Raw genomic sequence first — 12,154 nt, 5'->3', positions numbered from 1 at the left:
CCACAGTGAGCCAAAATGTGAGGGGAGCAGAAAACACCCAAAAACTGCTTGGGGTTCAGAGCGTTAAACTTTAACATTTAATACAAATTGCTTTCATTGTTTTTATCACCATAACGACTGCTGCCATATTTACAACCAGTCTGTTTTCCATTTTCAACACCGTAACATTCAGGTCCCCTAAACTTCACTAAACTGTAGTAGTACTTCAGTATTACTGCAGTATTACTCACTCTCAGCACTAACAGCTCTCAGGTTTGGTCAGCCGGTGTCTCAGTATGAGCTGCCGGGCTCAGCCAGCATAACCTGACGTCTGACCCTTCACCCTGCAGGACTTCTGTGAGCACGGTATCGGCAGCCGATCAGGCGGCCTGAGCCCGGGCTCCGTGTCGGCCAATCAGAGCAGTGAGATCCTGGGCGGGGCCAGGGAGGTGGCGCAGGCCAAGGCGGGCTGCAGCCAGAGCGCCTGTGGGGTGGAGGACGTCCTGCAGCTGCTGCGCATCCTCTTCATCATCGGAGGAGACCCTGCTTCCAACACACGCACACTGCAGGAGGGTACGCACACACACACACACACACACACACACACACTCTTTAAGATGCATGGACTTCAATGTCATAGCTGTTTGTCAGAATCTGTTTTACCGAAGCTGTTTATAAATTGTTTTGCAAAATCAGCGAGCAGTCACCAAGATGATGAATTCAGTCAGCATGTTCACGTGTGTGTGTGTGTGTGTGTGTGTGTGTGTGTGTGTGTGTGTGTGTGTGTGTAGATGTGGACGAGCTGCAGTTTAACGCCTCTCCAGAAGAGTTCACTAGTAAGAAAGTCACCACAAAGATCCTGCAGCAGATTGAGGTCAGTAAATTCATGTTTGTTCTGTTTGGTTTGCAAAGCACCTGTTTAGAAAAGTGTTTAATGTAATCAGGTTATTAGTGACACTAGTTCAAACTGTGTGTGTGTGTGTGTGTGTGTGTGTTGCCTTCAGGAGCCTCTGGCGCTGGCCAGCGGAGCGCTGCCTGACTGGTGCGAGCAGCTGACCTCTAAGTGTCCTTTCCTGATTCCCTTCGAGACCCGACAGCTCTACTTCACCTGCACGGCCTTCGGAGCCTCCAGGTGAGATTCAACAAAACTCCTGGATGTTTCTCTCTTGGTTTACAGACGAATGTGGAGGTGGAGAGAGGCAGGAAACACTGGGAGAGATCGAGCATGACCCCTCTGACCTCTGGGTCAGCAGGATCCAAACTGAGCCAGAGAGGCTTCACTTTAACTTTTTCACATCCTCCTGACTCAGCCTCCTGCAGACTTAATGTCTACATGTGTGTGGCTGAGTATTCACACTGAATAGACACACTGTGCTGTGAAAACTCTACACACACACACCTGAAGCTCCGGCAGGAGGTTGGACCTGAGTGTAATTAACGAGAGCGACTGAACACCGGCTGGGACCTCGTTTGATGTTTATCATGACGCTTCAATATCGACTCGATATGCATTGTGATGCTTATGTATTCCACACGTATTGCAAACTGATATACCTGATAATGTCTTTATTTTAAATCAATTCAGGATTTTAAAAAAAATCAAGATAAGAGATAAGATATTCCTTTATTAGTCCCACGGTGGGGAAATTTCAAGCATTACAGCAGCAAAGTGGATAGCAAAATATGAAGCATAACTTACATTATAAACAGATAATAAATAGCAAAAAGCAATATAAACACTATAAACAAGGAATAGAAAAAAAATAAAATATGAACAATTTAAACAACAGAAGAAAATAACCTAAACCTGAGGAAGTTAAAAAAAATCAAGTAAAAAAAGAAATCGCCATACTTAGTGAATGGATCCCCATTCCACGACTAGAAAAGCTGCAGGTTTGTTTTGTGACTGTCGGCATCAAAAACATATTAATTACATGCAACATGCAACATACATTACATGTAACATATCAACATGTTAACTAGCAGCTGTGGTTCTCACGCTGACCTCTGACCCCGTCCCTCCGTCACGCAGGGCGATCGTGTGGCTGCAGAACCGCCGGGAGGCGACCATGGAGCGCTCGCGGCCGTCCACCACGGTGCGGCGGGACGACCCGGGAGAGTTCAGGGTGGGCCGGCTCAAACACGAGAGGGTCAAAGTCCCACGAGGAGACGCCATGATGGAGTGGGCGGAGAGCGTCATGCAGATCCACGCAGACAGGAAGTCGGTGCTGGAGGTGAGAACGCCAACACAAACAAACACAGTCATCATGTGTTTGTTAGATTATCACAGCGGAAACATAAATATTCTTAATAATCTGCTTTCAGTGGAGAAATATTTTCTGTGGAAATTATTTACTATTTTGGTGCCAAAAAGACTGGAAATCGGGTGGAAAAACTGAATACTTGAAGTTTTGGAGATTTTTTTTTTTAACACAGAAGTACTCCAGATTTCAATTTAAAAAATGTGGTGTGTGTGTGTGTGTGTGTGTGTGTGGTGTGGTGTGCAGGTGGAGTTTCAGGGTGAGGAGGGGACGGGTCTGGGTCCAACTCTGGAGTTTTACGCTCTGGTGGCGGCAGAGTTTCAGAGAACGTCTCTGGGCATCTGGCTGTGTGACGACGACTTCCCCGACGACGAGTCCCGACAGGTAACACACACACACACACACACACACACACACACACACACACACACGTGACGCCGCTGCATCACATCACACACCGCATCACATCACACACCGCGTCATGTCACACACTCTTGGAACATTTCCCTCTGATATGTGTGTGTGTGTGTGTGTGTGTGTGTGTGTGTGTGTGCGTGTGCGTGCAGGTGGACCTGGGCGGCGGCCTGAAGCCTCCAGGTTACTACGTGCAGCGTTCGTGCGGTCTGTTCCCGGCTCCGTTCCCTCAGGACAGCGAGGAGCTGGAGCGCCTCACCAAGCTCTTCCTCTTCCTCGGCATCTTCCTGGCCAAGTGCATTCAGGACAACCGGCTGGTGGACCTGCCCGTGTCCCGGCCCTTCTTCAAGCTGCTCTGCATGGGCGACATCAAGTCCAACATGAGCAAGCTGCTGTACCAGCAGCGCGCCTCGCCGCAGGGCCACGAGCCGCCGCCGCCGCCGTCCTGCTGCTGTCGGAGCTGCGCTCGGAGGCGTCGACCGAGGAGAGCCAGGACACAACTCGGTGGGCAGCTTCGACGAGGACTCCAAGTCCGAGTTCATCCTGGACCCCCCCAAACCCAAACCGCCCGCCTGGTACCACGGCATCCTCACCTGGGAGGACTTCCAGCTCGTCAACCCACACAGGTGAGCCGCCGGCCGATAGGAGAGAGGCGTGTCGTCGTCACGTTTGTGTGATACACATTTTCATCAAGTTGAGTGTCTGCAGTTTAAACTTGTTCAGCATCTTCAGACGTCTTTAAACCACCTGATACAACCTGTTTCTGATGAAGCAGCTCCACAGTTTGTTGAGGATGATGATGATGGAGTATTTAACATGGAACAACAGGAAGTGGCAGGGTTTGTAACTCCTCCTCCTCCTCCTCCTCCCCTCCTCCCCTCAGGGCGGGCTTCCTGAAGGAGGTCAAGGAGCTGGCGGTGAAGCGGCGTCAGATCCTGGCCAGTAAGAGTCTGTCTGAAGACGAGAAGAACACCCGCCTGCAGGAGCTGATGCTGAGGAACCCGCTGGGCTCCGGACCCCCCCTCAGTATAGAGGACCTGGGGTAACACACACACACACACACACACACACACAGTCTGAGCTAATGTCTATTCAGTGTTTGTCTCTTTTCCTCGTATCTTCTCTGTCTCGTGGTGTTTGAGACGTTCCTCTCTGCCTGTTTCAGGTTGAACTTCCAGTTCTGTCCGTCCTCCAAAGTCCACGGCTTCTCTGCTGTGGACCTCAAACCCAACGGAGACGACGAGGTACAGCACAAACCTCCCTCAGCAAACACAAACTTATTTAATCACACCGTGTGTTTGACGTGTTGATTTAGTGTGTGTGTGTGTGTGTGTGTGTGTGTGTGTGTGTGTGTGTGTGTGTGTGTGTGTTCACCTGCTGGATGTTTCCACTGGTGATCAGAGAGAAAACAGGCAAACATTTAAGTCAAAATGAAATGTCTGGCAAAAGCAACAATTTAACGTGCTGTTTGAGGAAATTAAATTCTACCTTTTCATTCAGATGGTCTCAGATTTTTCTTTTTTTTTTTTTTTCCTAATTTTAATTTTACGCTGGGTGTGTAAAATGTGTGTGTGTGTGTGCAGATGGTGACCATGGAGAATGCAGAGGAGTATGTGGAGCTGATTTGACTTCTGCATGCACACCGGCATCCAGAAACAGATGGAGGCCTTCAGAGGTACACACACACTCACACATACACACACACACACACACACACACACACACACACACACACACACACACACACTCAGAGCGTGTGGCTGAACGCCTCCTCTCCCCTCAGAGGGCTTCAACAGAGTGTTTCCCATGGAGAAGCTCAGCTCCTTCAGCCACAAGGAGGTTCAGATGATCCTCTGCGGCAACCAGTCGCCTTCCTGGACCGCTGATGACATCATCAACTACACCGAGCCCAAGCTGGGCTACACCAGAGACAGGTACGTACACACACACACACGCACACACACACATGCACACACGTTATTGTGATGTGAATCTTTGGCTTAACAGCTCTTGGGTCCACTAGGGGGCGATCCAGAGCAGTTTGTATTTTGGGGGACAGTTCAGTTTGATCAAACAGAATTCAGTTTAATAAATCTGACTTGATCTTATCTTTACCAAACGGTTAAACACATGCCGTTATTTAAAATTAGTAGTATTATTGTTTCGGCTCTGCCCTGCACCGTGACTCTCTGCAGGGTCCTGGCCGCTCGCTCAGCGCTTTAACGTCTTCTTACATCTCAGTTCACTTCTCACTGAAGAGCTGGCGGCGACAGGTTTTGTGTCGCGGCTCCAGCGGCAGCACCGTGATGTCACACATGAATCAGGAAGTCACGTCGCCTCGGCCCTGTTGTTTGTTAGAGAGAAAAAAAATCCCAGCAGGGATTCGATTGTCTCCTCAAAACGCGAGCAGCCGCCCGGCTCGCAGTGTTCACTCGCTGTGAGTTGGTTTGGTTTCTCTCAGAACAGAGAACAAAAACTCTGATATTTCCTCCATGTTGCCCGTCTGCCCTCGGCTCCTCACGCCCGGGTTCCTTCCAGCTGAGCCGAGACTCTGAGCTGCAAATCACAAACGTGTTGGCCTGAGGCTGAACGCTGAGCTGAGCACCTGCCGCCCCGCGCCACCTGTCCTAATGTTTGATCAGGGAGAAAACCTGGTTCAGGTTCTGGGCCACGAGTCGGCACCAGCCCAGCAGCACGTGTGGGCGTACCTCGCCCAGAACTCTGGTGGGATCCAGAGCAGCTCATTGCACCCCTCATGTTTTACCAAACACCTATTAACGAGCTTCCTGTGTTAACGAGCTTCCTGTGTTAACGAACGCCCTGTGTTAACGAACGCCCTGTGTTAACGAGCTTCCTGTGTTAACGAACGCCCTGTGTTAACGAACGCCCTGTGTTAACGAGCTTCCTGTGTTAACGAACGCCCTGTGTTAACGAACGCCGTGTTAACGAGCTTCCTGTGTTAACGAGCTTCCTGTGTTAACGAGCTTCCTGTGTTAACGAACGCCGTGTTAACGAGCGTCCTGTGTTAACGAGCGTCCTGTGTTAACGAACGCCGTGTTAACGAGCGTCCTGTGTTAACGAGCGTCCTGTGTTAACGAGCTTCCTGTGTTAACGAACGCCCTGTGTTAACGAGCTTCCTGTGTTAACGAACGCCCTGTGTTAACGAGCTTCCTGTGTTAACAAACGCCCTGTGTTAACGAGCTTCCTGTGTTAACGAGCTTCCTGTGTTAACGAGCTTCCTGTGTTAACGAACGCCGTGTTAACGAGCGTCCTGTGTTAACGAGCGTCCTGTGTTAACGAGCGTCCTGTGTTAACGAACGCCCTGTGTTAACGAACGCCCTGTGTTAACGAACGCCCTGTGTTAACGAGCTTCCGGTGTTAACGAGCTTCCGGTGTTAACGAGCGTCCGGTGTTAACGAGCTTCCTGTTTCCAGCCCCGGGTTCCTGCGGTTCGTCAGGGTTCTGTGTGGAATGTCTTCAGACGAGAGGAAAGCCTTCCTGCAGTTCACCACAGGCTGCTCCACGCTGCCCCCTGGAGGCCTGGCCAACCTGCACCCCCGCCTCACCATCGTCAGGAAGGTACGCCTCCAAATCATTAAGAAAAATATTCAGTGGCTAAACCTGCTGCTCCTGCTTCTATACACTTCTGTTTGATTCCTGTGTGTGTGTGTGTGTGTGTGTCTGCAGAGACCTCCTTTTTTTCCTAGGATGGTGAGGGAATGAAATAACCATACAAAATGTAAAACAATCCGTCACCATCCTAGGAAAAAAGCGGTCTCTGCAGATCATTTTTTAAGGAAAATCCCCCTCATTGTACCTGTACAGGTTTTGAATATCAGTAAAAAAAAAAAAAAAAAAGTATCTCCAGATTCAGAGCCCCCTCTCCCCCCCTCTCCCTCCCCCCTCCTCCTCCCCCCCCCCCCTCCCCCTCAGGTGGATGCGACAGACTCCAGCTACCCGTCAGTCAACACGTGCGTCCACTACCTGAAGCTTCCAGAATATTCCTCAGAGGAAATCATGCGCGAGCGCCTGCTAGCTGCCACCATGGAGAAAGGCTTCCACCTCAACTGACCTCCGACCTCCGACCCCGCCCACCGACCCGCCAGCCCGCCACCTCCTGTCGTCGCCACACTGAGCATGCTCCATCGCCGTCTGTCTGTCTCTCCGCCCGGCAGCCGCGTGACCGACAGACCAGCCGGCCAATCAAACCAGCCGACCGACAGACTGACGCCGTGCCGGAGGAGGGAGGAGGCAAGGAGGGAGGAGGCGAGGAGGGAGGAGGGAGGAGGAGGAGGCGAGGAGGAGACTGGCCAAGTTCTGTTGCAGAAATGTAAAAGTTTCTCTGTCCCGCCGTGTTGCTCCTCCCTCCTCTCCTCGTGTGCTCATCTTCATCAGCAGCTTCCTCTTCCTCCCCCGGCTGCCACCGCTTTCTGTTCCAGCTCCAGTCGCTCCAGACTGTCCTGGCTGCTCCGTGTGTGTGTGTGTGTGTGTGTGTGTGTGTGTGTGCGCGTGTGTGTGTGCGCTTGGCCTCCTCCTCCTCCTCCTCAGTTCTCTAGTGCCTGGTTTGAATCGTAGCTTCTGTTTTCGGTTCTTCTCCTTCGACGCGACCTGACAGCACACACTCATGCTTCTCATTTTGTTTTCTCTCCTGAATCTTTTGCTTTTTGTTTGTGTGTGTGAGGCTGTTTCTGAGCGCCTGCTGCGGCTCGGCGCTCAGACTGCATTGGTGTTCTTTTACAAGAGCTATAGAGACAGAAACACTGGTTGTGTGCGAGGCACATTTAAAGAAAAAGAAAAAAACACGAAGAAAAAGAAGCAAGCTCTGCTCTCCCTTGTATTTTCTTTGTATATTATAACATTTATTTACTCAAGTTGCAGTTTGAGGTAAACAGATATTTTCAAATGTGTATGCTCCAAGAAATAATCATTAAAATGTTTGCAAAGTATGAATCAAGCTGCTTGTCCTGGTGGTTTGTGGGCCGGCTGTTGATTTACTGCACAGAAAATATTCTTTGTGCTTTCCAGCCCGAGGATTCTTCAACACGCTGATACGGCTCAGCCCAAAAAGCTGCACTTCACTTTTCTGCTCATGCAAAGACATGAAAATAAAAAATGCAAACGTTACACCTAACACCAATATGGAGAAAGAAAAACAGGAAGTGGAGGAAAAGAGGAAATGTAAAAGGCAAAGGAAGAAAAGAAACAAACTAAGAAAAAAAATCCAGAGTCTGTAAATCTGCTGACGCTTTTCATTCATGAAAATGAACTGGATCATTAAAGCAGGGAGACCAAAGCCAAGACTTGGTTAGAGCGCCCTCTAGTGGCTCCATGAGTCGCATTAAAGCTGCAGCCTCGGGTCGTCCCGCACGCCGTCAGCCTTCAGCCGTCGGCCATCTTGTCGAGCGCGGTGAGCGGCGCCAGGATGCGGCTCTTGTTGGTTTCCACGACGTGTCCGTTCTGGATCATCTCGTCCAGGATGATGTGAACTTTGTCCAGGTTGAACATGATCTGACGCCGCCGGGGGTCAAGGGAAAACGTTTCCTGCTTTTTTTTTATAAAGCCTCATTTTTATTTTTATTTATTTCCTTCCGCTTGTTCACCTGTAAGCTGACAGGCCAGCAGCAGGGGGCGCTGCACTGACGCTGAGCCGCCAGTCTGTCGGTGGAAATATTAACAAGATCCTCACTGTCAGTGTTAGCATTAGCATTAGCATCAATGCTAGTGTGAGTTTTTGTGTTGCAGCAGAGCTAAAAAAAAAAAAAAAAACTATTAGCATTACTGTTAGCATGAAGCTAACAGAGAGCAGCCTGGTGGTTTTCAAACTGGGGCCCGGGGCCCAGCAGCGGTCCTTGTGAGGGTTACTGTAGTTTACTGACAGGACGCTACTCACTAAAACCAGGTGTGAAAAAACATTTAAAAATGAAGTTTAACTGAAACAAAAATTTTTAAAAAACTAAAACTGAAACCAAAGTGTGTTCCTGTGAAACTAAAATAAAATCTGAGTAGAAAATGTGTTTAGTTTGAGTGTCACTTTGGTCAAAACAGCAAAGCCACTCTGGAAACCAAAATGAAAAATATGAAATCCAAATAAAAACGAATGAAAAACATTAAACTATAAGCTCTGTGGTTCCCAGCAAAACAAGGAGGTTCATCTCTGAAGCTCCGGTTCTCTCTGCGGGTTCTGTCGGGTTCTGACATAAAAAATAAGTTTGGGAGCTTCGTGTCAAAGGATACGTCCAGTTCACTCTGAGGGACAGAAAAACACAAGAACCAACATCAACAAAAATCATGACAACATTAAAAAACAACGAGACATTTTTTTTTAATTTAATTTAATTTCCTTGGTAATAACATTTCTGAAAATGTTACAGTGTCGCTCACCACTCGGCTGAAGTATTTATCCAAAACCTCCACGAAGTTATGGACCAGCTCGTAGACGGACAGCTCGTTCTGTGGGACACAGGAAGCGAGAGGGGCTGATGGGAAATGTAGTCTTGATGTGGAGACACATGAGCGCTAAGATCTCAGCCGACACCAGGATGAGGTCAGACAGGAAGAAAAAAATATAACACACAAAACTGCTGGACGGAGCCTGGAGGGTAAAGGTGAGCTCCAGGGAGGAGTTTGAGTGGAATTTTCCTTTATGTCTTTAGTTTTTATTTGCTACTACAGGTACTGGTGCCGCTGAGAAAAAAACTAAGATTAAATTGGTAAATTTACTAGAAAAAAACTTGGATATTCTCTGAGATTCTTTAATCCTCAACTGATAAATAAATGTGCTGCCCCCTGCTGGCCGTGTCTCAGGCCTGCAGCTGATCCCCTCAGCAGATCCCACAGGAACAAGGAGATCCTGCTGATCTGAGCCCAGAATCAGCAGATTGTTTTCTTCTGAATCGGCCCAAGTCACAGCAACGTCTCTTCAGAGTCCAGATGCTGAGGAGGAGGTTGGGGTTCTGGACTCAGACCAGCAGGATTTCCTTCAGACTGACCTCCGAGTCGCTGATGCCGACGACGATGAAGAGCGCAGCGTACTGACGGTACACCAGCCGGAAGTCCTAAAGTCCCACAAAGGAGCACTGCAGACAGACAGACAGATGATATACTGTATATATCTTTAATTAAGAGTTAACAAATATTAATCAGAACATTGTAGAAATGTTTTATTAATTGATTGTTTTAGTGTTTTGTTTAAAAAAAAGGATATTCTTTGATATGAAAGTAGAAAAAAAACTCAGAAAAACTGTTTTTCTTTTACTTTTCTTTTCTTTTTTTGGGGGGAGGGTGAAGGAACCAGACTTGGCTGAATCCTGGTCTTGGTTCTTGGTTCCTTGACCCCAAAACTAAAAGAGGAACTATTTTCTGAGTTTTTTTCTTATAAATTTGTGACTTTTTTTCTCTGACTTTAATCTCAGAGAATCTGTAGACAGACAGGCAGACAGACAGACAAGAACAGACAGACAGGCAGACAGACCTGGTCCTTGGAGCGGGACAGACAGACTCGGACCAGCTCGCTCTCTAGCGCCGCCCTCCTGCTGAGCTCCACCGGCTCGTAGTAGCGGGACAGGCGGGTCTGACCCTGCCGGTTCACCATCAGCACAAACTTTATCATCCTCTGATTGACTGTCAGGGACAAAGGGCAAAGGTCACCACAGGGTTTTCTGATCGATTTTTTTTTTATTTTTTATTACTGAATCAATTTAAATTAATTAGTATCATATGAAACTAGACGACCTCGGAAATCGACTCGTACTGAGCTCATCATGCCAGGTTGTGGGTAAATGTAAATGTCACTCCAAACAAAGTTTGGCTAAATTTTGTTGAGGTAAAAACTGTCATGTCTGTTTCCAGCGGGTCCCTTGACCTCTGACCTCCAGCTGTGTGAATGAAAATGGGTTCTCTCCCCTTTGCAGACACGCCCACCTTCTGCTAATCCCATGCAGTTTGGGCCCCAAAGCCTGCAGTCCACATGTGTTCTTGTGGCCTGTTGTAAAATGGTGTGTGTGTGCAGACTGGGGCCTAAACAGTCTTGGAGTATTATTATTAGACACAAACTAAAGGAGGACTCAAAAAACTAAAATCACAATAAATCATAATCTCAAACTGCAATACTTGTAGAACTGCAGTACTTAAAAATCACAATACAGGGTCGCCCCGGTAGCTCACCGGTTAAGAGAGCGTACTGTGTACACTTCCTGTCTCTCTCTGCTGTGTCTGTCAACTAAAGCAGAAATGCCAAAAAAAAATAAAAAAAAAATAAAAAAATCACAATACAGATCGAACCGGCAGCCAAGAATCGCGATAGGATCGTATCGGGAGATAAACAGATCCTCCAGCTGAGAAGCGGCTCTGAGCCTCTACAGTCTCTTACAGTGTCATACTGTATAACTATAACATGTATATAACGTTACTGTAATATACAAGGTTTGAGTGGAGTTTGGGGCTCCTCTGTCCACACAGCTCACAACCCCAACCCTAACCCTACCTGTGGACACTCACCTGAGTCCGCAGGCGGGCTGGCTCCTGAAAACAAAACTCATAAAAGAGCTGAAATGATCCGCTGTTCCCCGGCTCCTCGGCAGGCAGACCCCCGGCTCCTCAGCAGGTAGACCCCTGGCTCCTCAGCTCACTGACCCCCGGCTCCTCAGCTCACTGACCCCCGGCTCCTCAGCAGGTAGACCCCGGCTCCTCAGCTAGCATGACCCCCGGCTCCTCAGCTCACTGACCCCCGGCTCCTCAGCAGGCAGACCCCCGGCTCCTCAGCAGTAGACCCCCGGCTTCCTCAGCAGGTAGACCCCCGGCTCCTCAGCAGGTAGACCCCGGCTCCTCAGCAGGTAGACCCACGGCTCCTCAGCAGGTAGACCCCCGGCTCCTCAGCAGGCAGACCCCCGGCTCCTCAGCTCACTGACCCCGGCTCCTCAGCAGGCAGACCCACGGCTCCTCAGCAGGTAGACCCCGGCTCCTCGGCAGGCAGACCCCCGGCTCCTCAGCAGGCAGACCCCCGGCTCCTCAGCAGGTAGACCCCCGGCTCCTCAGCAGGCAGACCCCCGGCTCCTCAGCAGGTAGACCCCGGCTCCTCAGCAGGCAGACCCCGGGTCCTCAGCTCACTGACCCCCGGCTCCTCAGCTCACTGACCCCCGGCTCCTCAGCTCACTGACCCCGGCTCCTCAGCTCACTGACCCCCGGCTCTTCAGCAGGTAGACCCCGGCTCCTCAGCTCACTGACCCTCGGCTCCTCAGCAGGTAGATCCCGGCTCCTCGGCAGGTAGACCCCCGGCTCCTCAGCAGGTAGATCCCGGCTCCTCAGCTCACTGACCCCCGGCTCCTCGGCAGGTAGACCCCGGCTCCTCGGCAGGTAGACCCCCGGCTCCTCAGCTCACTGACCCCGGCTCCTCGGCAGGTAGACCCCCGGCTCCTCGGCAGGTAGACCCCGGCTCCTCGGTTAGCTGCAGCCGTACATGCTAACTGCTCCTGGAGCCTCAGTGCTAACGGCTGTGCGCATGT

General features: G+C 49.8%; 2 protein-coding genes across 2 annotated transcripts; one reads left to right on the top strand and one right to left on the bottom strand.

Annotated features, from left to right (window-relative positions):
- Nucleotides 1-329: 329 nt before the first annotated feature.
- On the top strand, nucleotides 330-7,608 carry LOC115356747 (E3 ubiquitin-protein ligase HECTD1-like; the record flags this gene model as incomplete). Its single annotated transcript, XM_030047978.1, is given in 14 exon segments — nucleotides 330-552; nucleotides 771-853; nucleotides 984-1,111; nucleotides 2,012-2,213; nucleotides 2,487-2,624; nucleotides 2,807-2,949; nucleotides 3,044-3,280; nucleotides 3,538-3,696; nucleotides 3,820-3,898; nucleotides 4,238-4,275; nucleotides 4,277-4,329; nucleotides 4,438-4,588; nucleotides 6,089-6,233; nucleotides 6,588-7,608. Coding segments are annotated over 14 exon segments (1,917 nt in total), but the record flags the coding sequence as incomplete, so codon positions are not given.
- ap4s1 (adaptor related protein complex 4 subunit sigma 1) lies at nucleotides 7,490-12,127 on the bottom strand. The gene is given in 7 exon segments (XM_030047979.1): nucleotides 7,490-8,162; nucleotides 8,889-8,900; nucleotides 9,036-9,104; nucleotides 9,644-9,730; nucleotides 10,126-10,274; nucleotides 11,151-11,225; nucleotides 11,773-12,127. Coding segments are annotated over 5 exon segments (435 nt in total). The 5' UTR covers nucleotides 10,264-10,274; nucleotides 11,151-11,225; nucleotides 11,773-12,127; the 3' UTR covers nucleotides 7,490-8,033.
- Nucleotides 12,128-12,154: the final 27 nt, after the last annotated feature.

This window comes from Myripristis murdjan, unplaced genomic scaffold, assembly GCF_902150065.1.
Source record: "Myripristis murdjan unplaced genomic scaffold, fMyrMur1.1, whole genome shotgun sequence".
Taxonomy (NCBI): domain Eukaryota; kingdom Metazoa; phylum Chordata; class Actinopteri; order Holocentriformes; family Holocentridae; genus Myripristis; species Myripristis murdjan.
This window is presented reverse-complemented; position numbering and strand designations above follow the sequence as displayed.